Raw genomic sequence first — 23,143 nt, 5'->3', positions numbered from 1 at the left:
CCTGACCCTCGGGGGTCTGCCCCATGGTGGTCTTCCCGGGACCCGGCCCGGGACTTGGGCGGGTTGGACCGCCGGTGCGGCACCCGGGCTGGTCCTCCCGAGGTCCGGGGAGCCCCTGGCGGGACCCTCGGGGGTCTGCCCCATGGTGGTCTTCCCGGGACCCGGCCCGGGACTTGGGCGGGTTGGACCGCCGGTGCGGCACCCGGGCTGGTCCTCCCGAGGTCCGGGGAGCCCCTGGCGGGACCCTCGGGGGTCTGCCCCATGGTGGTCTTCCCGGGACCCGGCCCGGGACTTGGGCGGGTTGGACCGCCGGTGCTGCACCCGGGCTGGGCACCCCGAGGTCCGGGGAGCCCCTGGCGGGACCCTCGGGGGTCTGCCCCATGGTGGTCTTCCCGGGACCCGGCCCGGGACTTGGGCGGGTTGGACCGCCGGTGCGGCACCCGGGCTGGGCACCCCGAGGTCCGGGGAGCCCCTGGCGGGACCCTCGGGGGTCTGCCCCATGGTGGTCTTCCCGGGACCCGGCCCGGGACTTGGGCGGGTTGGACCGCCGGTGCGGCACCCGGGCTGGGCACCCCGAGGTCCGGGGAGCCCCTGGCGGGACCCTCGGGGGTCTGCCCCATGGTGGTGTTCCCGGGACCCGGCCCGGGACTTGGGCGGGTTGGACCGCCGGTGCGGCACACGGGCTGGGCACCCCGAGGTCCGGGGAGCCCCTGGTGGGACCCTCGGGGGTCTGCCCCATGGTGGTGTTCCCGGGACCCGGCCCGGGACTTGGGCGGGTTGGACCGCCGGTGCGGCACCCGGGCTGGGCACCCCGAGGTCCGGGGAGCCCCTGGCGGGACCCTCGGGGGTCTGCCCCATGGTGGTCTTCCCGGGACCCGGCCCGGGACTTGGGCGGGTTGGACCGCCGGTGCGGCACACGGGCTGGGCACCCCGAGGTCCGGGGAGCCCCTGGCGGGACCCTCGGGGGTCTGCCCCATGGTGGTCTTCCCGGGACCCGGCCCGGGACTTGGGCGGGTTGGACCGCCGGTGCGGCACACGGGCTGGGCACCCCGAGGTCCGGGGAGTCCCTGGCGGGACCCTCGGGGGTCTGCCCCATGGTGGTGTTCCCGGGACCCGGCCCGGGACTTGGGCGGGTTGGACCGCCGGTGCGGCACCCGGGCTGGGCACCCCGAGGTCCGGGGAGCCCCTGGCGGGACCCTCGGGGGTCTGCCCCATGGTGGTCTTCCCGGGACCCGGCCCGGGACTTGGGCGGGTTGGACCGCCGGTGCGGCACACGGGCTGGGCACCCCGAGGTCCGGGGAGCCCCTGGCGGGACCCTCGGGGGTCTGCCCCATGGTGGTCTTCCCGGGACCCGGCCCGGGACTTGGGCGGGTTGGACCGCCGGTGCTGCACCCGGGCTGGGCACCCCGAGGTCCGGGGAGCCCCTGGCGGGACCCTCGGGGGTCTGCCCCATGGTGGTGTTCCCGGGACCCGGCCCGGGACTTGGGCGGGTTGGACCGCCGGTGCGGCACCCGGGCTGGTCCTCCCGAGGTCCGGGGAGCCCCTGGCGGGACCCTCGGGGGTCTGCCCCATGGTGGTCTTCCCGGGACCCGGCCCGGGACTTGGGCGGGTTGGACCGCCGGTGCTGCACCCGGGCTGGGCACCCCGAGGTCCGGGGAGCCCCTGGCGGGACCCTCGGGGGTCTGCCCCATGGTGGTGTTCCCGGGACCCGGCCCGGGACTTGGGCGGGTTGGACCGCCGGTGCGGCACCCGGGCCGGGCGTCCCGAGTTCCATGGAGCCCCGGGCGGGACCTTCGGAGGTCTACCGGCCGGGGCCGGGACCTGGCCGGCACCCGGGCTGGGCTTCGCGAGGTCGTTGGGAGCCGGCTCTCTGGAACAAGCAGCAGCTTCCCTATATATCCGGCGGAGGGTGCCTGACGTCCCTGGCGAACCGGGACGGAGTTCCACGTCACCACCGGGAAAATCCGGCAAGGCATGCCGACTTCGATGGAGCGAGGGTCGGATGCGGCCGGCAAATCCGACCTCATTGACTTCCAGGGTTTCTCAAGCAACTTGACCTGCCATAAACGGGGACTTAGAGCAAAACTGCCGGCCGGCCGCGATCAACTTATGCGGCCGGGAACGGGCACTTTGGGCACATCGACATCTACAGGACACCTAAATGGATAAATCTGGATGGAATTTTCTGTCTTTTTACCTAATTTTGTGAGGATTCAGAGGGAAAATGAAAAAAACACAGATTTTTTTTTCTAATTCTTGCTACTTTTTACTAAATTTCTAATTCTAAATTTTCAGCTAATCATCCAACTATGGTATCAAAAGAAAGCTCTATCTCTCCTTGAAAAAACAATATATAGTTTATATGGGTACACTATTCACAGTAAAAGAGAATCATCGCTGAACCGACATAGCGCAAAAATGGCAAAATTTCTCCGGGATTGAAGGGGTTAAGATGCACAGAGATACACTTGTAATATAATTAATGCATTTCCACTGGATTAGGTTCTGGGATACAATTTTGGACTGTCCCCCCAGTAAACCAATTCTGGGCAAGGTGAGGGTGTAATGAACAAGTGTATGTTAACATGAGTGTGTAAGTGTGTGTTAGTCTGAATGTCTAGTGTAAGTGTGGGGGGGCCAGGGGACCACTGGGTTTTAGCTGCTCCCAGTTCATCAATTGAAAACCTCTAGTTTGGAAACAGTAATCTTTTCATATTTTGTCCTAAAAAGGTGACAATCCTCATAATATAAAAAATCTCATTTGTTCTTCCTTATTTTTATATTCTAGTATTGCTGGACAATCAATTTGTGCCACTTCTCTGTCTCATCACATCCTTTTTCAATCATTTTTTGTTTTAAAGATGTAGTCTGTTCATTATACGTCTCCAAATCTCTTAGGCGGAAGCCATCACACATCATGGCAAACTTTCCTTTTCTAGAAAATTATTTGCATCTGCCATTTTAAAGTGAATTTTTGCTTTTATTATTTGGTTCCAAGACTCATTTGTCATCTATAACCATACTATGATTCTCTAATAGAGACTAGGACAGTAAAACTGATAATTCTCCATTCATCTGTCACTGTTAAAAATCTACTGCTCAGCCAGGGCCACCATCCCCTGCTTTTGGCGACGGGCTACGCCCCCGCCTGTTTCTGTGTGGCTGAGGAAGGTCAACTTCATATGTCAAATGGTTGGTCATGGCCTCCAGGGGTTTTGGATATAAAAACAGCTTGAAGTGGCTACCCTGGAGGGAGTTCCTGGCCTTCCCCTCTTTTCAGGCCTTTCTGGGTAACTTTGTTGCACCCCCCCCCCGATCTAGACTAAGTTGCTTGTCGACTCGTATGCATATGACTCGCCTCTGTTTTTGAGGTTTTGCTCTACTGCGATGCCATTCTCTGAGTACGCTTTTGGAGACGGCGCTCCATCCATCCGTCTATTCACGTGCAGTGTTATTGATGTTATTGTTTCTGTTCTCTAATTTTTATTTTTGTTTTCTCGCTTGTTTCATCTCGGCAACTCTCCGATACAAGCTCATCTATAGCCATACCCTGTGACATTGTGACATTGTACCTATGATATTATGCACGCTGTATCTTTCTTGTATGGTACACCAACCTTTGTCGCATTTGATGTATAATTGTCATCAGATATATCTTTTCGAACTGTTACCATCTTGTGTAATACTCGCCCGATGCGTACAATTGTGTTCTGATGCCTGATGTACTATGTCCACCAACTTATGCAATGTTACCTTTCCAATAAACGGAGACTTGGAAAAAAAAAATCTACTGCTTGCCCTTTTCCTACTCCAGCGGAACAATTTCAACCTTCTCAATTTGCCCCCCCCCCTCAAATTTCACATTTGAAATCCATACTTAACACTGCAGGTCAAATTATTTTCCGTTCATCTAAAAATTTGCCTCACAGAAGCCCCTCTCGATCCCTCTGAGGGTTTCATTGTTTGGCTACCTTCTTTTGGTCCAGTAAAGGTTCTATATGGTGTGATGTAACAATCAATGTAAATAATAAACATAATGTATTGCTGATCAAGGTCTTATCTATCCTCATGATAGCACAAGTTGGTATAATGCCTTCTACACGTTTACATGTTACAACAAGCTATGGTCCAATGAGGTCCCATTGGTGTTCCAATTATGTCCTTAAAGAATCCAAGATTTGGGCTACTGAAAGAAGGCCCATGCGTATGGTATTTATGTGATTTCTCTGAGTCACCTAACACTGTCCCTTCAAAGTGGCTTTAAACTAATTTTTAACACTTAGGAAAATGATTATGCAAACCTTCCAATAGTTATGGACACTGTCGGCACGTGTACTGTCAGCGGGAGGAAGAAGGAAAAGATTGGTGGCATGGTAATACAGTGTTTTACAACTCAAATGCTTACCTCAACGATTATGCAAACTTTTCATATAAATGTTTGTTTCATCATTTTCCCAACAGTGAAATCATTGACAGTTTATACTCCCATAAATAACAGTACATTGTAGCACTATAGATAACAATTACTGAGATCACACATTAGATCTGGCTATAGCAGAACAATCAGCAGTTTATCAAGAACTTCTTTCGCTAACCTTTTAACCTTTTGCCCAGAGTTGCCTTTCTGGGTGATAAACCACATAATTGCCTTCAAGTAGCTGGCAGGCTGAATGCCCACAAATGCTTAGTGACCCATTGCAAAATGGAAACGCTGTCAATAACAGTTCTGTGAGAGGATGTGAAGAATAAATACTACGCGCAGAAATGAGAAACTGGCAGCTATGGTCAGTGATTAATGTGGCAATGACATAAAAGACTGCCAGTTGCCACTGCCACTGACTATATTGAGAAATAAATATAGCCTTTGTTATTTACTAGCTGTTTGCTAGATATTTACCGCAATTTTATTTAAAAAAAATATAGATTTCCTGAATTAAATTTTGCTGACATTTTTCAAAGCAGTGTATCTGTACCATGACCTTGGTACCTATTACAAAAACGCCATCTTAAAAAGTGGAGTCAATATGTCAGAAAACCAAACTGAGTATATGATGTTTTCTGCTCTGATTTCCTTACGTACAGGTAAGTATGTTGTGAACACATAAAACAAAAGTACCAGTAGTGACATATTGTGTTACATGAGTTGCATTTTAGTTGGGCACTGCCCAGGGGAGGTCTGGGGCCTTCTGGCCCAGTCGGCAGGTAAAGCCAATTGGTTCCCCTGCGACTCCCCATCCCTTAGTAAATAGCATATGCACTAGAACATGCAATGGACTAGTCCAAGTCACACCACGTCAATTTTGAAACATTTGTACGGGAGTAGGCCAACACGCCACTGACACTGCCAGTGACCTCACCATCGGCAACACGGCTAGCCATCCCTCAGTATTTATCTCTATAGCCAACATCGTACTGCATAAGGATATGGTCACTATAAGGTACTATGAAGTAATAATTAAAGCAAGTGTAATAGATGCATTCTTATGATATTATCATTAACTAGTTCTCTACAGCCTAGTGCTGTAGTGCCTTGAGGCATCTGGGGGCAGAGTGGCATATCAGGGGAGCAGAGGGAAATCTCTGTAAGTCAGGTGCATTATGAATTAAGGGGGGACCTTAAATGGCTATTGGTTTTTCCAAATTTCTGTTTGTATATAACATATGCTGACTAACTGCATAATAGATAACAAAAATGTAAAAATACTCGTATTCCTGTGTATTAGGTAAAATACCGTTTTACCGTTCCACTACGGTGTATTTTTTCTTTACCCATAACTGCCCCTAAATTAACCCTAAACACCCCATTAACCATACCTGCCCCTAAATTAACCCTAAACACCCCACTAACCATAGCTGCCCCTAAATTAACCCTTAGCAGCCCATCAACCATAATTGCCCCTCAATGGGGTGTTTAGGGTTAATTTAGTTGCAGTTATGGTTAATGGGGTGTTAAGGGTTAATTTAGGGGCAGCTATGGTTAATGGGGTGTTTAGGGTTAATTTAGTGCTGAGGACCGAGGGTTAATTTAATTAATTTAATAACGTTAATTTAAGGGGCAATTAGGTAAAGGTGGGCAAACTAAGGGGACTCTAAATCCTGGGGGGCAGTGAAGATTATTAATGTATTTATTTATAAAAGTATGGTGTCAGTGGTATTCTCTGAATGATTCGAACCTCTGTAAGATACAATTCTCTGAACGATTCTCTGCCTTCAGTGACATCACCAGAGTAGGCAGGCAGGAGGGTTCATGAACTCTAATGAAAGGGGCGGGGCCAGTCATCAGTGTGACTGCAGGGAGGGACTGGGAAACAGTAACTCCTGTGAGGCACACTGCGTGATCCAAAGATTCGGATCATGAATCGGATCATTTCAACGAACGACTCGAAATGATCCGATTCACTTTACTGATCCAAACTTCCCATCACTTAGCCAAACTAACCCTTAAGAAGGGACCAAAGTGTCCTGAATGCTTGAGTTTATTGTCCTCTCACTTAACCACTAAAATTATTGTTTTGGCTTCACTTTTGTGACTTCTTTCTCAGTCTTCATGTCAGATACTGGCCCTAACCACTCACAGACCACTTTAACCATGACCTACCTATTTCTAGTGATCCACTGCCACCAACTGTCTCCTGGCTCCGAAGAATAACCAGCTGATAAAACTGCTTTAAAAGTATTTAAACCTAGTAGTTCTGTAACAGTAGGAACGTACTTCAAAGTGTATTATCCATATACTGCGACATAAACCCTACATAAAATTGGGTGAGCTGTATTTAAAGAGATCAATGTTATATTTGACGTCAGGTATACCACTTTCAGTTACGTTTAAACCTTTTGCGGTTCTATGAACATCACTGACAGGTTTCTGTGGGCAGTAGAGATTTATCGCCTCCCTGTGCACGGGGAATGCAGGGTCATTTAAAGTTTCCGTATTCCTCGGTGTCCACAGGTTTCCAGTCCCGGCAATGAGGCAGAATAATGTGACACCTATGCAAAATTGATGTTATTTTCATAAAACGCGCAGCCTGGGCTCATAGGGACACAATCCGATAGGGCAGAACATGTATCCTTCACAGCAAATAGCTGAAGAGATGGTCGGAAAGGATAACAGCATATGGGGGATTCTACAGAATTTCCCCAACTATGTATAATGGGGGGGGGGGGATGTGTCAGCACAAAAATTAGAAGTTACCTCCCAACTATCATATGCATTTAACTGTATGTGATGGCTGCAATGTTTATTGAAACCGTTCTATGAAGATAGGGATCGGTGCTATGAATCAAGCCTCCTGCTGCTTTGAGTTTTGTTTTCGATTCGACAGGACCTTGTTGGGCATGTTCCACATGTGGTAACTGTAACGGGATTTTATAGCACGGTTTTGTATGTATATACCTCGAAAGCAAGGGATAAACAGTCTATAAACTCCAGTTACAGTTACTACATGTAGGACTTCCCTCTAGGACTTTGGACATATTGAATGCATTGTCCATAATGATTTTGCAATAAATAATTTTTATTTACAAATGTTTTGGTGACAAACTTGCTTTGAGGATGACAAACACTGCCTGTAGAAACCAGGTGATCTCGGCCCTACAGAGATCACTGCCTATCCTACTCCACTCCAACATAAGGATGTCTGGAGATAGCCCTCCTTGTGCCCTCAGCATGCATGGATCTTCCCGGAAATGAGGGAGCCTTCACAGGGAAGGTCCCAGGTACTTCACAACATCCATCCTCTCTTATATCCATCAGTTAGTGAAATCTCATAAGCACAGTGTCCATAGCGCATCATTAAGTCTCCCACCAGAGACCCCTGTAAATGCCCACCATGAGCAATGTGGGGGGCCTCGATGAGATTTCTCCAGAGTTCCCTCACCCATTTTATTATGAAGTATACAGGCCGGCTCAGCCCTTCTGCTATGTAAATATGTTAGCGTTGGACCATCATAATGAATAGCGGAGTGAGAATGTTCAAACCAAGCCTCTCCTACAAATGCTCCTTACCGTCTTCACACCCCTGGATAAATGCCCCAACAAGGATTTGTTCCCTTTTCTTATCTGTGTAACTAATTTACCAATTCCTCTTTTGCCCCCTCACCCCACCTTATGGGACTCTAAAGGTAAATACACACACATATACACACAACTATATATATATATATATATATATATATATATATACTTAAATAGTGAAAAATAGATTATTTAACTAAAGTTCAAAGGGTGCACAGAAAATAGTTATTTTTTGCAACATACTTTATAAGAGATGGCTATATGAAAAGTGTTATAATTACCCATTAGCCTAACTTACCTGCCTTTAAAAATTATATACATACAGTTAGAGACACATGAACCTCTCTACATCATCATTAATATATATATTTTTAAAAAACCACACACAAAACTCCATAATATTTAATAGTTAAAAAGACAAAGCATGGTTTGCACGTGTTAATAACAAAGCAGTTTATCTTACATTTGTTTTGGTATCATTTTTTTAATTAGGGATTTACTAACATACATGTTTGTAAGATGTACAAAAAAAACAACTGAAAAAAAAAAACCAAACAAAGATGGCCGCCATCGCCGCATGCCAGTTTACTGGTCATTTGCGATGACATCATCAACACAAACCTATATATATAGGGCGCCGCCTGACATATCCTTGTGCTTTTCCGAGCACTGTACGTGGCAGCTGAGTTTTTCGAGGCTTTGCACGTATACCCAAGGAATGGCTTTTGTTGCTATTTGGAAGACCAAGAGAAGAGTTGAGGAGAAGAGCCAAGCTTCACCTGAGCAGAGAGACCTTCAAGCAAGATCAAAGAAGAAGACCGGAGACGGGAACCCCAAGAAGAGGAAGAGGGAAGCGGACGGCGACGACAGCAGCAGCCCCCGAAGAGATGCAGAAAAGAAGAGGAGGCCATCAAGCGCATCAACGGATGGACCGGCGAGGAGCCTCTCTGTACAGGACTTCGCATACCACCGCCAACTGGGGAGAGGAGGATTTGGCCGAGTAAGTCCATAAGCTTTTCTTCTATCCAGTTTAAATTCCATCCAGAAAGTTATATCCATGTATTTGAGCTTAATTGGTTGATCTGGAAAGCTACAGGAAGATAGTTTGTATGATAATCATTACATGGGAGGGAGCAGACTGAGGAGCTAACAGACATTTCCGTGGCAGTTAGGCAGCAGGCAAGGCAGCCATTGGCTGATGGAGCTTTCAATCACTACTGTATTGGGCATGTAACAATGTATCTTTGATGCTAAATAGAACACAGAAGGAAATCCATATTTACAAATACCACATCAACCAGCCCTCAGAGTGCAACCCTTTCAGTGACAACCTTGTGAGTTTCCCATAGTTGGCAACATAATCCTGGAAAACCAGACATGTTAGCTACAATTTACTGTTCAAGGAAATCCCAGGATATCTAAAATATATTAGACTACATTAGAACATTCAGAAAGAGTGGGGATTGGATGAAAACATTTACTTTTTAAATAATAATTCAAATATCTATTATACTGGTTTTTTTGTTTTGTTTTCAAATAGAAAATGAGTAACAGTCTCACTGTAAGAAATACACTGCCCGTACTTCAGCTCATTGGCCATTTGTGCAGCCTAATCCAGATGCCAATTGGTCACTTCACATTAAATATGGCTATTTTTAACTAGGCTATGAAGCCTAGTGCTTAAAAGCGCTATGACCGGGTCATTTATTGTATATGTGCCACCAGTGCCAAGTTGCAGTAATGAGTAGCCAAATAACTGGGCACCCTGAGAACTGGGCCATTCCCTGGCCCAGGTCAGCCGTTTTATTAATGCTAAGCTTTAAGCAAATGCAATTACTGATCATCATGTACTTGACCTAACCGTATCTCCCATCTGTGTTTCATTCAGGTCATGCTGGCTTCCTGGAGGAACGCTGGACTGCTGGTGGCTGTAAAAGTCATCAGGAAAAGAGCGGCGAGTACCAGCAGCATCCTGCGAGAAAGAAGAATACTGGAGCTCGCAGGAGAGAGCGCCTTTTTGTGCCGTGGCTTTGCCGCTTTCCAGTCACCAGTAGGAGATTTCATTTGAAAGCCTTGTCCACTTGAATATATGGCTGGCATTATGCTCCTTCTCCAGATCTAACCGGGCATCTATATCTAGAATGCTTCAACATATGGTCATGTGCTTTTTTTGTGTCTTTTTCATCAGGACCACGCATTCCTCGTGATGGAGTACCTCAGCGCAGGGAGCCTGGACAGGTATCTCCAGAAAGCCGGCCGGTTGCAGCCCCAATCAGCGCAGTAAGTTATGACGTGAAAGAGAAGGGGTCTGAGAGAAGGGGAACTGTGACTGGGCAGAGGTAAGGGTCAGGGGTGGATACCTATTAGTGGACACAGTTTCATAATGTATATCACTATGCTCCATACAATGATCCATATGTCCGTAACTAGCCTGTTCATCTCTTTTTTTTTTTTTTTCTTCTACCAGGTTTTATTCGGCAGAGATCATCTGTGGCCTCCAATTTCTACACAGACGTGGAGTCATTCATCGGTTGTTTTTATAGTGACCTCTCATATCTGAACTCTCTTCTCTCTTCTGTTTCCCTGCTTTTGTTTTTGCACTTTTTAAAAAAATGTAATTTTAAAAATAAATAATGTTTATCTTTCGGATTAGGGACCTCAAGCCTGACAACGTGATGATGGACGGCGATGGACATTTGAAGATCGCGGACTTTGGCCTGGTTGCAGAGGACATCACCGGGGACACCACAACCAGAGGAGCAGCAGGGACACACACCCATATGGCCCCAGAGGTGAGAATTTCTATTTTTATATATTGTGCTTTCAAATTTTGCTGAATATTGGTAGAAGCAAAGGGAACACAAGGAAAAGGGAACACAATTTAACCCTCTGGATGCTAGGGTTAGTTAACAGGCATCTAAATTAGGATAAACTACTGCAGCACAACATATTGGTAAAAATGTTTAAAACACCCCATTATTTCCCTATAAACACCAAATCAAATAGTAAAAGTAATAAATGAAACTATTTAAAAGCCCCTCCCCCTTAGTAGATGTATCCAATGTATGTTGCAGGAATTACATGTAGATTACACGTGCAGCCCATGAACCTCAGAGTATACCATATAGTGCAGGGAAGGACTATACCAGAAAGGGTTAAATTAGAAATGTATACTAAAGACCAACGTCCACCAAGAAACGGGTTTGTTTTTAAGTCCAACAGGCTTACTTTTTGAATTCTTGGTATAGTGCCACATAAAAATGCCACATTCGTTTCTTTTGTATTATTCTGTAGTTTAGGAGCTGATATAATCATGAGATCTATTTTGTTTCTAAAGAAGGTCAGAGAAAAGGTTATCTCAAATTATAACTTTTTTTCTTGCAGGTGTTTCTTAACAAGGCGTACGGCGCTACAGCGGACTGGTGGTCTTTTGGAGTCATCCTCTACAGCATGTTGGCGGGGCGCCTCCCATTCTCAGAATGGCTGCCCAAGAGGGATTACTTCTACCTCATCGTCACCGAGGAGTACTGGTACCCAAGCCAGCTAACAGAAGAGAGCAAGGACATCTTAACTAAGGTGAGTGGGACACACCGATGTCTACACCTGGGGACCGTTCTGTAAAGAGGGTAATCTGACTAGGTACGTGGCAACAATGTTAAAGGCCACAGAGTCACGTTAGGGGCATTCATTTAGTTAGAGTGGGATCAGGATCCATATACTTTTTGACAGCAATTATCCCCTTCTGTCAACCATTCTCTTTGATGCGCCAGTCCTAATGGGAGTATAAGGTGTTCCAAAATGTTGGCAATGAGGGACAATGGGCCCAAGTGTCAGAAAAGAGTGGTATTCAGCAATTGCTTTTTTTTATTTTATTTATAGCTCTTGATGAAAGATCCAAGATGCCGACTTGGTGCCAGCGATGACATCAGATTGCATCCATTCTACAGCAGCCTAAACTGGGAGGACTTGGAGGCGCGTAAAATCTTGCCACCGTACCTTCCACTGTCGGTAAGTACACACACGTTTAGGGCTGCAACTAACGATTATTTTCATAATCGATTAGTTGGCCGATTATTTTTTCGATTAATCGATTAATCGGGTAAAAAAAAAATATGCAAATTTTTCGTTTATTTTAAATAAAAACGTATAATTTACAATGGCATTTCACGATTCGCCTTCTTATTTTACTGACATAATAATTAAAGCTATATTTTAACAAGAACTCAAAAAATACCAAAAAAAGCTTTACTAGTAAATATTCATGTCAACTATTTTTGCCCAGTTATGCACATCTCACCCCCAGCTTTCCTCTCTGTCCCAGAAATGCATATCAGGAGGGGTATAAGGCATATCAGGGGACAGAGTGGCATATAGGAGGTATAAGGGGATACCTCCTATATGCCACTCTGTCCCCTGATATGCATTATACCCCTCCTGATATGCCTTATAGCCCCCTATATGCCACTGATATGCCACTTTGTCCCCTAATATGCCACTGTGCCCCCTGATATGCCTTATAGCCCCATATATGCCACAGTGCCCCGATATGCCACTGTGCCCTCCTGATATGCCTTATAGCCCCCTATATACCTTTACCCTTGATATGCCACCATGCCCCGATATGCCTTTTACCCCTATATGCCACTGAGATGCCACTGTGCCCCCTGATATGCCTTATAGTGCCTTCATGCCACTGTCCCCCCTGATACACCTTATAGCCCCTTTATGCCACTGTCCCCCCTGATATGCCTTATAGCCCCTTTATGCCACTGTCCCCCCTGATATGCCTTATAGCCCCTTTATGCCACTGTCCCCCCTGATACACCTTATAGCGCCTTCATGCCACTGTCCCCCCTGATACACCTTATAGCCCCTTTATGCCACTGTCCCCCCTGATATGCCTTATAGCCCCTTTATGCCACTGTGCCCCCTGATATGTCCTATGCCCCCCCGATATAAGAAAAACTGACATCACTAAAATTGTTTTTTATATTTATATTTATTAAATATAGACAAAAAAAATACACAATACAATATAAATATATATAAATATATGGACAATAAATCAAATATTATAGACATAAAAAAACCCCACAAATGCACATAATTAATAGATCCCGCAAAAATTCTACCTGCCCCACCAGGGGTTAATATATCAACAGAAGAAACACAGGGCAAATGAGCATAAAAATAAAGATAATACTTACCCAGTGCTGCTTACTTGTCCTGTTTTTCTTCTGTTGATATATTAACCCCTGGTGGGGCAGGTGGAAGTGGCAGCGAGATGAAGTACCGGAGGTTGCGCACATCGCCCACTTAAATCCAAATCCCCTGCAGGCGCTGCAGCGGGACCTGGATCCTCTCCGGCAGCCGGTAGGGGTCTGTGTGATGCGCGCAGACAGCCGCTTCTCCCCTCCGCTTCCGTTGGGGCTTCCATGATGGAAGCCGCACCGGAAGGTCACATGACGCCGGGTTCAGTAATAGAAGCCCCGGCGGAAGTGGAGGGGAGAAGCGGAGGATGTCTGTGTGTTTTGCACAGACCCTCACCGGGTGGCAGAGAGGATCCAGGTCTCCTGCAGCTTTGCGGGGGGTCTGGATTCTACAGTTATAATCCGATCTCTGTTTGAGATCGGATTATAGAAGGACGGGAGTTTTTCAGAGCGTTTGCTCTGAAAAACATAATTTTATAAATCGATAAAAATCGATTCAACTAATCGATTATGAAAATCGTTGACAACGATTTTCATAATCGATTATTATCGATTTTATCGATTCGTTGTTGCAGCCCTACACACGTTATACTAAACCATCCGAGACTTTCTAGCAATAGTTCAAAAGTTTTGTAAGAACTGTTGACATGTTCTTTAAATCAGGGTATAATCTTTCTTCTTTCAACAGCTTTCAACAACTGAGGATCTCCATCAACAACTGAGGAACGACCTCTCATTCTTGGAGGCTAATTGCACCAGACCATCAGAGGACACCCATGCTGTGCCTGGACTGTCTTTTATCAATAGTAGTATAGTAGTAGTAGTTTAATCTTTTTTTTTTTTCTTCTTCAGAAATTAGTTACAGAAGATTGTTGCTGAAGTCACCAGATTGGGACACCACCTCCTTGCTGCATCACATCAAGCATTGAAGGCGCAACAAACGACAACAGAACCTACCATCCGAGCAGAGCATACCATCCTCCACCATCAACCATCGCAGCTGAGGACACCATCCTCCACCATCCAACCATCCCAGCCGAGCATACCATCCTCCACCATCCAACCATCCCAGCCGAGCATACCATCCTCCACCATCCAACCATCCCAGCCGAGCATACCATCCTCCACCATCCAACCATCGCAGCCGAGCATACCATCCTCCACCATCCAACCATCCCAGCCGAGCATACCATCCTCCACCATCCAACCATCCCAGCCGAGCATACCATCCTCCACCATCCAACCATCGCAGCCGAGCATACCATCCTCCGCCATCAACCATCCCAGCCGAGCATACCATCCTCCGCCAACAACCATCTCAGCAGAGCACACCATCCTCCGCCATATACCATCACAGCAGAGCATACCACCCTCTGCCACCTACCATCCCAGCAGGGCACATCACCCTCTGCCATCTACTATGCCAGCAGAGCACATCACCCTCTGCCATCTACCATCACAGCGCAGCTCATCCACCATCACACATGACATCATGCTTTTAAACTTTTAGAAATACCAAAATAGTTTCTATACTTGTAATGCATGACTCCTGAAACTGTCCTTTTTTGTTGTCCACAGGTGCGCAGCTGGTTTGCCCGCAACGTCAGTCGGACCACCTACACACATTCCGCAAGGGAGGGGCTCCGGGTAGCCGGAGCCAGAAAAATCGCAGATATGATCATCGCACTGATCATACAACAGAGTATGTCTGCTGGCCCCTACCATTAAACAACAGAGCAGCTCTCCGACCGCTTAACAGCGTTTACTGGATCTAGTCCTTTACATCAGTACTGCTTCTGTCTATATTATTTGTTCTAGGGCCCAGCCTGGCTGACGGAAAGAGATGGCATCCTTCTCAACACCAAGCTGTGAAATGCTGATCAAGTGGGCCCAACAAAGACCACTCATTCAGTAAATCCACTTCTACGGTAAGCTTTTAAACTTCTAGAAATAATAAAGCAGCTCCTGTACCTGCACTGCCTGACTCCTGAAACTGTCCTTCTTTGTTGTCCACAGGTGCCCAGCTGGACTGCCCGCAACGTCAGTCGGACCACCTACACACATTCCGCAAGGGAGGGGCTCCGGGTAGCCGGAGCCAGAAAAATCGCAAGATATGATCATCGCACCATCAGAGTATGTCTGCTGGCCCCTACGATTTCACAACGGAGCAGCTCTCCGTCATTGTAACAGAAGCCTCCATCACTGGGGCCCCTGAAGAGGCCTGAGGGCCAGCATTCTCCATACCGACTATGCGCCCTGGCCTTCTAAAAGACATCTGTGTTTATGTACAGGGGGTCAGTTCCTATTGATTTTCCCCTGGAACAGGTTTTACCATATTTCCCAAACATTAGAGACTCTGAGGACTGTGGAGCGGTACAATTCTGGAGCCTCATTAGATGCCTTCAAAAGGGGTCTGGATATTTTTTTTTTAGTAAGGCATGACATACAGGGCTATAAGTAGAGTAACATTAATATCCTTGATCCAAGGAGAAATCCGATTGCCTCTTGGAGTCAAGAAGGAATTTTTTTCCCCTGATGGCAGAATTCGAATTAGCTTAATTAGGGGTTTTTTTGCCTTCTTTTGGATCAAGAGTAGGAAAGTTAGGTAGAAGGGTTGAACTTGATGGTCTTATTTCAACCTTATGAACTATGTAACTATGGAGCACTGATATTGATTTGGGATTGGTTGTGTACTTTGCCAACACAGATGATGTTTTGCAATTATTTATTGTACGTCATAACTTTTGCAACCAGAGAGTGACAAACCATTGTTTCAGTTAATCTGTTTAAATGTCCGACCCCCCACCACCATGTTGCACTAATATGCTGTTAAAACCAGTCTTTCCCCTGCCTTCCCTTCATTGTATTACACTATGTTGAAAATGCATTTATGTCTGTATTTAAAACCCTGCATGTCACTCTGAATAAACAGTTCTTGTACTTCGTCCTGCATTAAGCTTCGGCTAGTGATTTGTGTGACTGGAGAGTCGGTGCTTTGGAGTGTGCCCCTATACAGTTCTTGTAAGAGCTGGGAAGCAGCAATTGAGGGATGTACCAAGTCGGGGTACAGGCAGTGGCGTCGGCAGGGGGGGGGCCAGAGGGGGCCATGGCCTCCCCTAAATCATGCTGTGCCCCCCGGTGTGCCCCCCCAATTGAAACGCCGTCTTTTTTTTTTTTTTTTAATAGATCCGGAGGAGAGAGAGAGAGGCGCCGAGCGGTCGCTGAGGAATAAGTTCTCAGCGACCGTTCGGCGCCTCTCACTCTTTTCCGCGACCGCGAGGCCTCTGCCTTGGTCGCAGTGCCGGCATTTCAAGCCGAGCGCCGGTATATGATGTCATATCCGGCGCTCAGCAATGAAGCCGCGCACACTGCGGCAGAACCAGGAAGACAGAGACCTCGCGATCCCGCCGCTGGACTTCTACAAGCCCAAGGTAAGTGAACTTCAAAGGGGGGGGAGGAGGGTAGAAAGTTAGGAGGGGGTTAGAGAGTGAAAAGAGGTAGATAGGAAGTGAGAAGAGGTAGATAGGGATACATTGGGAGGGAGAGAGGGGGTAGATAGGATAGATTGGGAGGGAGAGGGGGTAGATAGGATAGATTGGGAGGGAGAGGGGGTAGTTAGGATAGATTGGGAGGGAGAGGGGGTAGTTAGGATAGATTGGGAGGGAGAGGGGGTAGTTAGGATAGTTTGGGAGGGAGAGGGAGATATTAACATATATTGGCAGCAGGGGCTAATATTAATATTAATTGGCAGCAGGGTCTAGTATTTATATTCATATTGGCAGCAGGGTCTAGTATTTATATATATATCAGCAGCAGGGGCTAATATTAATATATATTGGCTGCAGGGGCTAAGTTTATATATATATTGGCTGCAGGGACTAATAATATATATTGGCAGTAGGGGCTAATATTAATATATACTGGTAGCAGGGTCAAATATTAATATATATCGGCAGCAGGGTATAATTTTTATGTATATCGGCAGCAGGGTATAATATAAGTATATATCCGCAGCAGGGGCTAATATCAATATATATCCGCAGCAGGGGTTAATATTAATATATATCAGAAGCAGGGTGTAATATTTCTATATATTGTCATCAGCAGGGGCTAATATTAAAGAATGAGAAATAACTGCCTAACGTGTGTGTGTGTATATATGTGTATATATATATATATATATATATATATATATATATAGTGTATATGTACCGTTTTATAATTGGCCCCCAACTTTGGTTCCTGGCCCCCCATGTGCCCCCCCTAAATATGAAAGCTGGAGACGCCACTGGGTACAGGGCATCCCGTCACATTGGTGGCAAGCGGCGGGACATTTCCTTTCTACCGTGATTGACTGACAGGACGGCAGACTTTGGTCGCCTAGACTCAGGGCTGGTGCAACGATTTTTTCCACCCTAGGCAAAACATAATTTTGCCACCCCCTGGCTCCACCCCCACAAGCCCCTCCCATTTTATCACACACACTTATACCCCACCTCTTTTAATGCTTGTTATGCTGGGCCGCCCCCAACCAAGCCTCAGCAGACAGCAGCTCAGCAACATCTATGCGCAGGGCAGGGGTGTAATAACAATAGGCCAATGCCACTAGTTTGCCCTGAGAAGGAGCAAACTGACCTGGAGATGCGGCGAAGTATGATGTTTACCATAAATGCCAAAGGCCGCAATTTTCCCACAAACAGCTAAAGAAGTCCTACATGTAGTAACTGTAACTGGAGTTTATATAATGTTTAGCCCTTGATTTCGAGATATATACACATACAAAACCATTCTATAAAATCCAGTTACAGTTACCACATGTATTTGCTGTGAAGGATACATGTTCTGCCCTATCGGATTGTGTCTCTATGAGCCCAGGCTGTGCATTTTATGAAAATAACATCAATTTTGCATAGGTGTCACATTATTCTGCCTCATTGCCGGGACTGGAAACCTGTGGACACCGAGGAATACAGAAAACTTAAATGAAGCTGCATTCGCCATGCACAGGGAGGCGATAAATCTCTACTGCCCACAGAAACCTGTGAGTGATGTTCGCGGAACCGCAAAAGGTTTAAATGTAACCGAAAGTGGTATATCTGACGTCGCGTGCCGCGACGCTCTCATAAGGTCCTCCTAACCGGCTGACTCGCTCCCACTCCTTCCCATAGTGACTGGGTATTACAGCACCAGCAGAAGAGCTGGCATCGGGGCAGAGTACCGCTGGCCTCTGCTCACCTCTCTCTGTGGCCCCAGAGACTGTGGTAGTGGATGGGACTGCGGTCTCCACTAGCACAGTACCAGTGCCAGCAGAAGCACTTGCCTCTGCCCTCACCAGAGGATTGTACAAAACAAGCACTGGGGGAACATGTAACTCACACAGGTGGGTGAGACTGTGGTTATATCCGCATAAAATACATTTAAAACACTTGCTTGCCTAAATGAGGGCTCAACAAATCCCGGGTGCCCTCTGTAAAAGATGACAGGCACCTAAGCACACTCAGCACTCTTCGGATCTAAACTTGGAGCATTAGCCGCAAGTGCTAAACTCCTCTGTACTATGCACTGGATACAAAGTTATACCGTGCAGCTATGACGAAATACTTCAGAAATCAATGTACCGCAGCTACTGTTTTCTATATGTTATGCGTCAATCTGTATTTAAAGAGATTAATGTTATATTTGACGTCAGATATACCACTTTTGGTTACATTTAAACCATTTGCGGTTCCGTGAACATCACTCACAGGTTTCTGTGGGCAGTAGAGATTTATCGCCTCCCTGTGCATGGCGAATGCAGCTTCATTTAAGTTTTCTGTATTCATCGGTGTCCACAGGTTTCCAGTCCCGGCAACGAGGCAGAATAATGTGACACCTATGCAAAATTGATGTTATTTTCATAAAATGCACAGCCTGGGCTCATAGGGACACAATCCGATAGGGCAGAACATGTATCCTTCACAGCAAATACATGTGGTAACTGTAACTGGATTTTATAGAATGGTTTTGTATGTGTATATATCTCGAAATCAAGGGCTAAACATTATATAAACTCCAGTTACAGTTACTACACGTAGGACTTCTTTAGCTGTTTGTGGGAAAATTGCGGCCTTTGGCATTTATGGTAAACATCATACTTCGCCGCATCTCCAGGTCAGTTTGCTCCTTCTCAGGGCAAACTAGTGGCATTGGCCCTACAGAGATCACTGCCTATCCTACTCCACTCCAACATAAGGATGTCTGGAGATAGCCCTCCTTGTGCCCTCAGCATGCATGGATCTTCCCGGAAGTGAGGGAGCCTTCACAGGGAAGGTCCCAGGTTCTTAACAACATCCATCCTCTCTTATATCCATCAGTTAGTGAAATCTCATAAGCACAGTGTCCATAGCGCATCATTAAGTCTCCCACCAGAGACCCCTGTAAATGCCCACCATGAGCAATGTGGGGGGCCTCGATGAGATTTCTCCAGAGTCCCCTCACCCATTTTATTATGAAGTATACAGGCCGGCTCAGCCCTTCTGCTATGTAAATATGTTAGCGTTGGACCATGATAATGAATAGCGGAGTGAGAATGTTCAAACCAAGCCTCTCCTACAAATGCTCCTTACCGTCTTCACACCCCTGGATAAATTCCCCAACAAGGATTTGTTCCCTTCTATTATCAGTGTAACCCATTTACCAATTCCTCTTTTGCCCCCTCACCCCACCTTTTGGGACTCATTAAAACAATTTAACAACAAAACAAAACGAAAATGACCTCGAATAGGTTTCTTCAAAAGCTCCAATAATGAAGCTGCATTTATTTCTAATAACTGAAAATGAGTTTGAGGATTCAGTTTCAATTCCATACAGAAAGCTATATCCATGCATTTGAACTTAATTGGTTTAACTGGAAAGCTACAGGAATATACTTTCTTATGATCATATGATTCATATTATCCTTGAGTACTTCTCTCCAACCTAGTGCTGTAACACAAACCAGTATTGTTCCTCTGTCAGCTTTTCTAAAGGTCCTACTCCATGACTATGTGTAAGAACGCATGTGAAAATTGCTATATCTAAGTTAATTGCTTCACACTTATCAAAAGGGGGACACTGGCATTAGCTATTCCCACTTGAGGCATCTGGGGGCAGAGTGGCATATCAGGGGAGCAAAGGGAAATCTCTGTAAGTCAGGTGCATTATGAATTAAGGGGGGACCTTAAATGGCTATTGGTTTTTCCAAATTTCTGTTTGTATATAACATATGCTGACTAACTGCATAATAGATAACAAAAATGTAAAAATACTCGTATTCCTGTGTATTAGGTAAAATACCGTTTTACCGTTCCACTACGGTGTATTTTTTCTTTACCCATAACTGCCCCTAAATTAACCCTAAACACCCCATTAACCATACCTGCCCCTAAATTAACCCTAAACACCCCATTATCCATACCTGCCCCTAAATTAACCCTAAACACCCCACTAACCATAGCTGCCCCTAAATTAACCCTTAGCAGCCCATCAACCATAATTGCCCCTCAATGGGGTGTTTAGGGTTAATTTAGTTGCAGTTATGGTTAATGGGGTGTTAAGAGTTAATTTAGGGGCAGCTATGGTTAATGGGGTGTTTAGGGTTAATTTAGTGCTGAGGACCGAGGGTTAATTTAATTAATTTAATAACGTTAATTTAAGGGGCAGTTAGAGGTAAAGGTGGGCAAACTAAGGGGAATCTAAATCCTGGGGGGCAGTGAAGATTATTAATGTATTTATTTATAAAAGTATGGTGTCAGTGGTATTCTCTGAATGATTCGAACCTCTGTAAGATACGATTCTCTGCCTTCAGTGACATCACCAGAGTAGGCAGGCAGGAGGGTTCATGAACTCTAATGAAAGGGGCGGGGCCAGTCATCAGTGTGACTGCAGGGAGGGACTGGGAAACAGTAACTCCTGTGAGGCACACTGCGTGATCCAAAGATTCGGATCATGAATCGGATCATTTCAACGAACGACTCGAAATGATCCGATTCACTTTACTGATCCAAACTTCCCATCACTTAGCCAAACTAACCCTTAAGAAGGGACCAAAGTGTCCTGAATGCTTGAGTTTATTGTCCTCTCACTTAACCACTAAAATTATTGTTTTGGCTTCACTTTTGTGACTTCTTTCTCAGTCTTCATGTCAGATACTGGCCCTAACCACTCACAGACCACTTTAACCATGACCTACCTATTTCTAGTGATCCACTGCCACCAACTGTCTCCTGGCTCCGAAGAATAACCAGCTGATAAAACTGCTTTAAAAGTATTTAAACCTAGTAGTTCTGTAACAGTAGGAACGTACTTCAAAGTGTATTATCCATATACTGCGACATAAACCCTACATAAAATTGGGTGAGCTGTATTTAAAGAGATCAATGTTATATTTGACGTCAGGTATACCACTTTCAGTTACGTTTAAACCTTTTGCGGTTCTATGAACATCACTGACAGGTTTCTGTGGGCAGTAGAGATTTATCGCCTCCCTGTGCACGGGGAATGCAGGGTCATTTAAAGTTTCCGTATTCCTCGGTGTCCACAGGTTTCCAGTCCCGGCAATGAGGCAGAATAATGTGACACCTATGCAAAATTGATGTTATTTTCATAAAACGCGCAGCCTGGGCTCATAGGGACACAATCCGATAGGGCAGAACATGTATCCTTCACAGCAAATAGCTGAAGAGATGGTCGGAAAGGATAACAGCATATGGGGGATTCTACAGAATTTCCCCAACTATGTATAATGGGGGGGGGGGGATGTGTCAGCACAAAAATTAGAAGTTACCTCCCAACTATCATATGCATTTAACTGTATGTGATGGCTGCAATGTTTATTGAAACCGTTCTATGAAGATAGGGATCGGTGCTATGAATCAAGCCTCCTGCTGCTTTGAGTTTTGTTTTCGATTCGACAGGACCTTGTTGGGCATGTTCCACATGTGGTAACTGTAACGGGATTTTATAGCACGGTTTTGTATGTATATACCTCGAAAGCAAGGGATAAACATTCTATAAACTCCAGTTACAGTTACTACATGTAGGACTTCCCTCTAGGACTTTGGACATATTGAATGCATTGTCCATAATGATTTTGCAATAAATAATTTTTATTTACAAATGTTTTGGTGACAAACTTGCTTTGAGGATGACAGACACTGCCTGTAGAAACCAGGTGATCTCGGCCCTACAGAGATCACTGCCTATCCTACTCCACTCCAACATAAGGATGTCTGGAGATAGCCCTCCTTGTGCCCTCAGCATGCATGGATCTTCCCGGAAGTGAGGGAGCCTTCACAGGGAAGGTCCCAGGTACTTCACAACATCCATCCTCTCTTATATCCATCAGTTAGTGAAATCTCATAAGCACAGTGTCCATAGCGCATCATTAAGTCTCCCACCAGAGACCCCTGTAAATGCCCACCATGAGCAATGTGGGGGGCCTCGATGAGATTTCTCCAGAGTTCCCTCACCCATTTTATTATGAAGTATACAGGCCGGCTCAGCCCTTCTGCTATGTAAATATGTTAGCGTTGGACCATCATAATGAATAGCGGTGTGAGAATGTTCATACCAAGCATCTCCTACAAATGCTCCTTACCATCTTCACACCCCTGGATAAATTCCCCAACAAGGATTTGTTCCCTTTTCTTATCTGTGTAACTAATTTACCAATTCCTCTTTTGCCCCCTCACCCCACCTTATGGGACTCTAAAGGTAAATACACACACATATACACACAACTATATATATATATATATATATATATATATATATATATATATATATATTTAAATAGTGAAAAATAGATTATTTAACTAAAGTTCAAAGGGTGCACAGAAAATAGTTATTTTTTGCAACATACTTTATAAGAGATGGCTATATGAAAAGTGTTATAATTACC

The 23,143-nt window shown here is 45.8% G+C and overlaps 1 protein-coding gene across 1 annotated transcript; it reads left to right on the top strand.

Annotated features, from left to right (window-relative positions):
* Nucleotides 1-8,732: 8,732 nt before the first annotated feature.
* On the top strand, nucleotides 8,733-15,096 carry LOC149287853 (protein kinase C theta type-like). Its single transcript, XM_089492446.1, has 8 exons — nucleotides 8,733-9,014; nucleotides 9,903-10,064; nucleotides 10,203-10,294; nucleotides 10,668-10,776; nucleotides 11,399-11,590; nucleotides 11,894-12,022; nucleotides 14,803-14,826; nucleotides 15,043-15,096. Exons 1-8 carry the CDS (start codon nucleotides 8,733-8,735, stop codon nucleotides 15,094-15,096), a joined length of 1,044 nt encoding a protein of 347 aa, XP_089348572.1.
* The last annotated feature ends 8,047 nt before the right edge of the window (nucleotides 15,097-23,143 follow it).

Source organism: Sceloporus occidentalis, unplaced genomic scaffold, assembly GCF_023333645.1.
Source record: "Sceloporus occidentalis isolate IW3139 unplaced genomic scaffold, rSceOcc1.0.p SCAF_56, whole genome shotgun sequence".
NCBI classification, from domain to species: domain Eukaryota; kingdom Metazoa; phylum Chordata; class Lepidosauria; order Squamata; family Phrynosomatidae; genus Sceloporus; species Sceloporus occidentalis.
The sequence above is the reverse complement of the archived record's forward strand: the minus strand, read 5'-3'. Positions and strand labels throughout refer to the sequence as shown.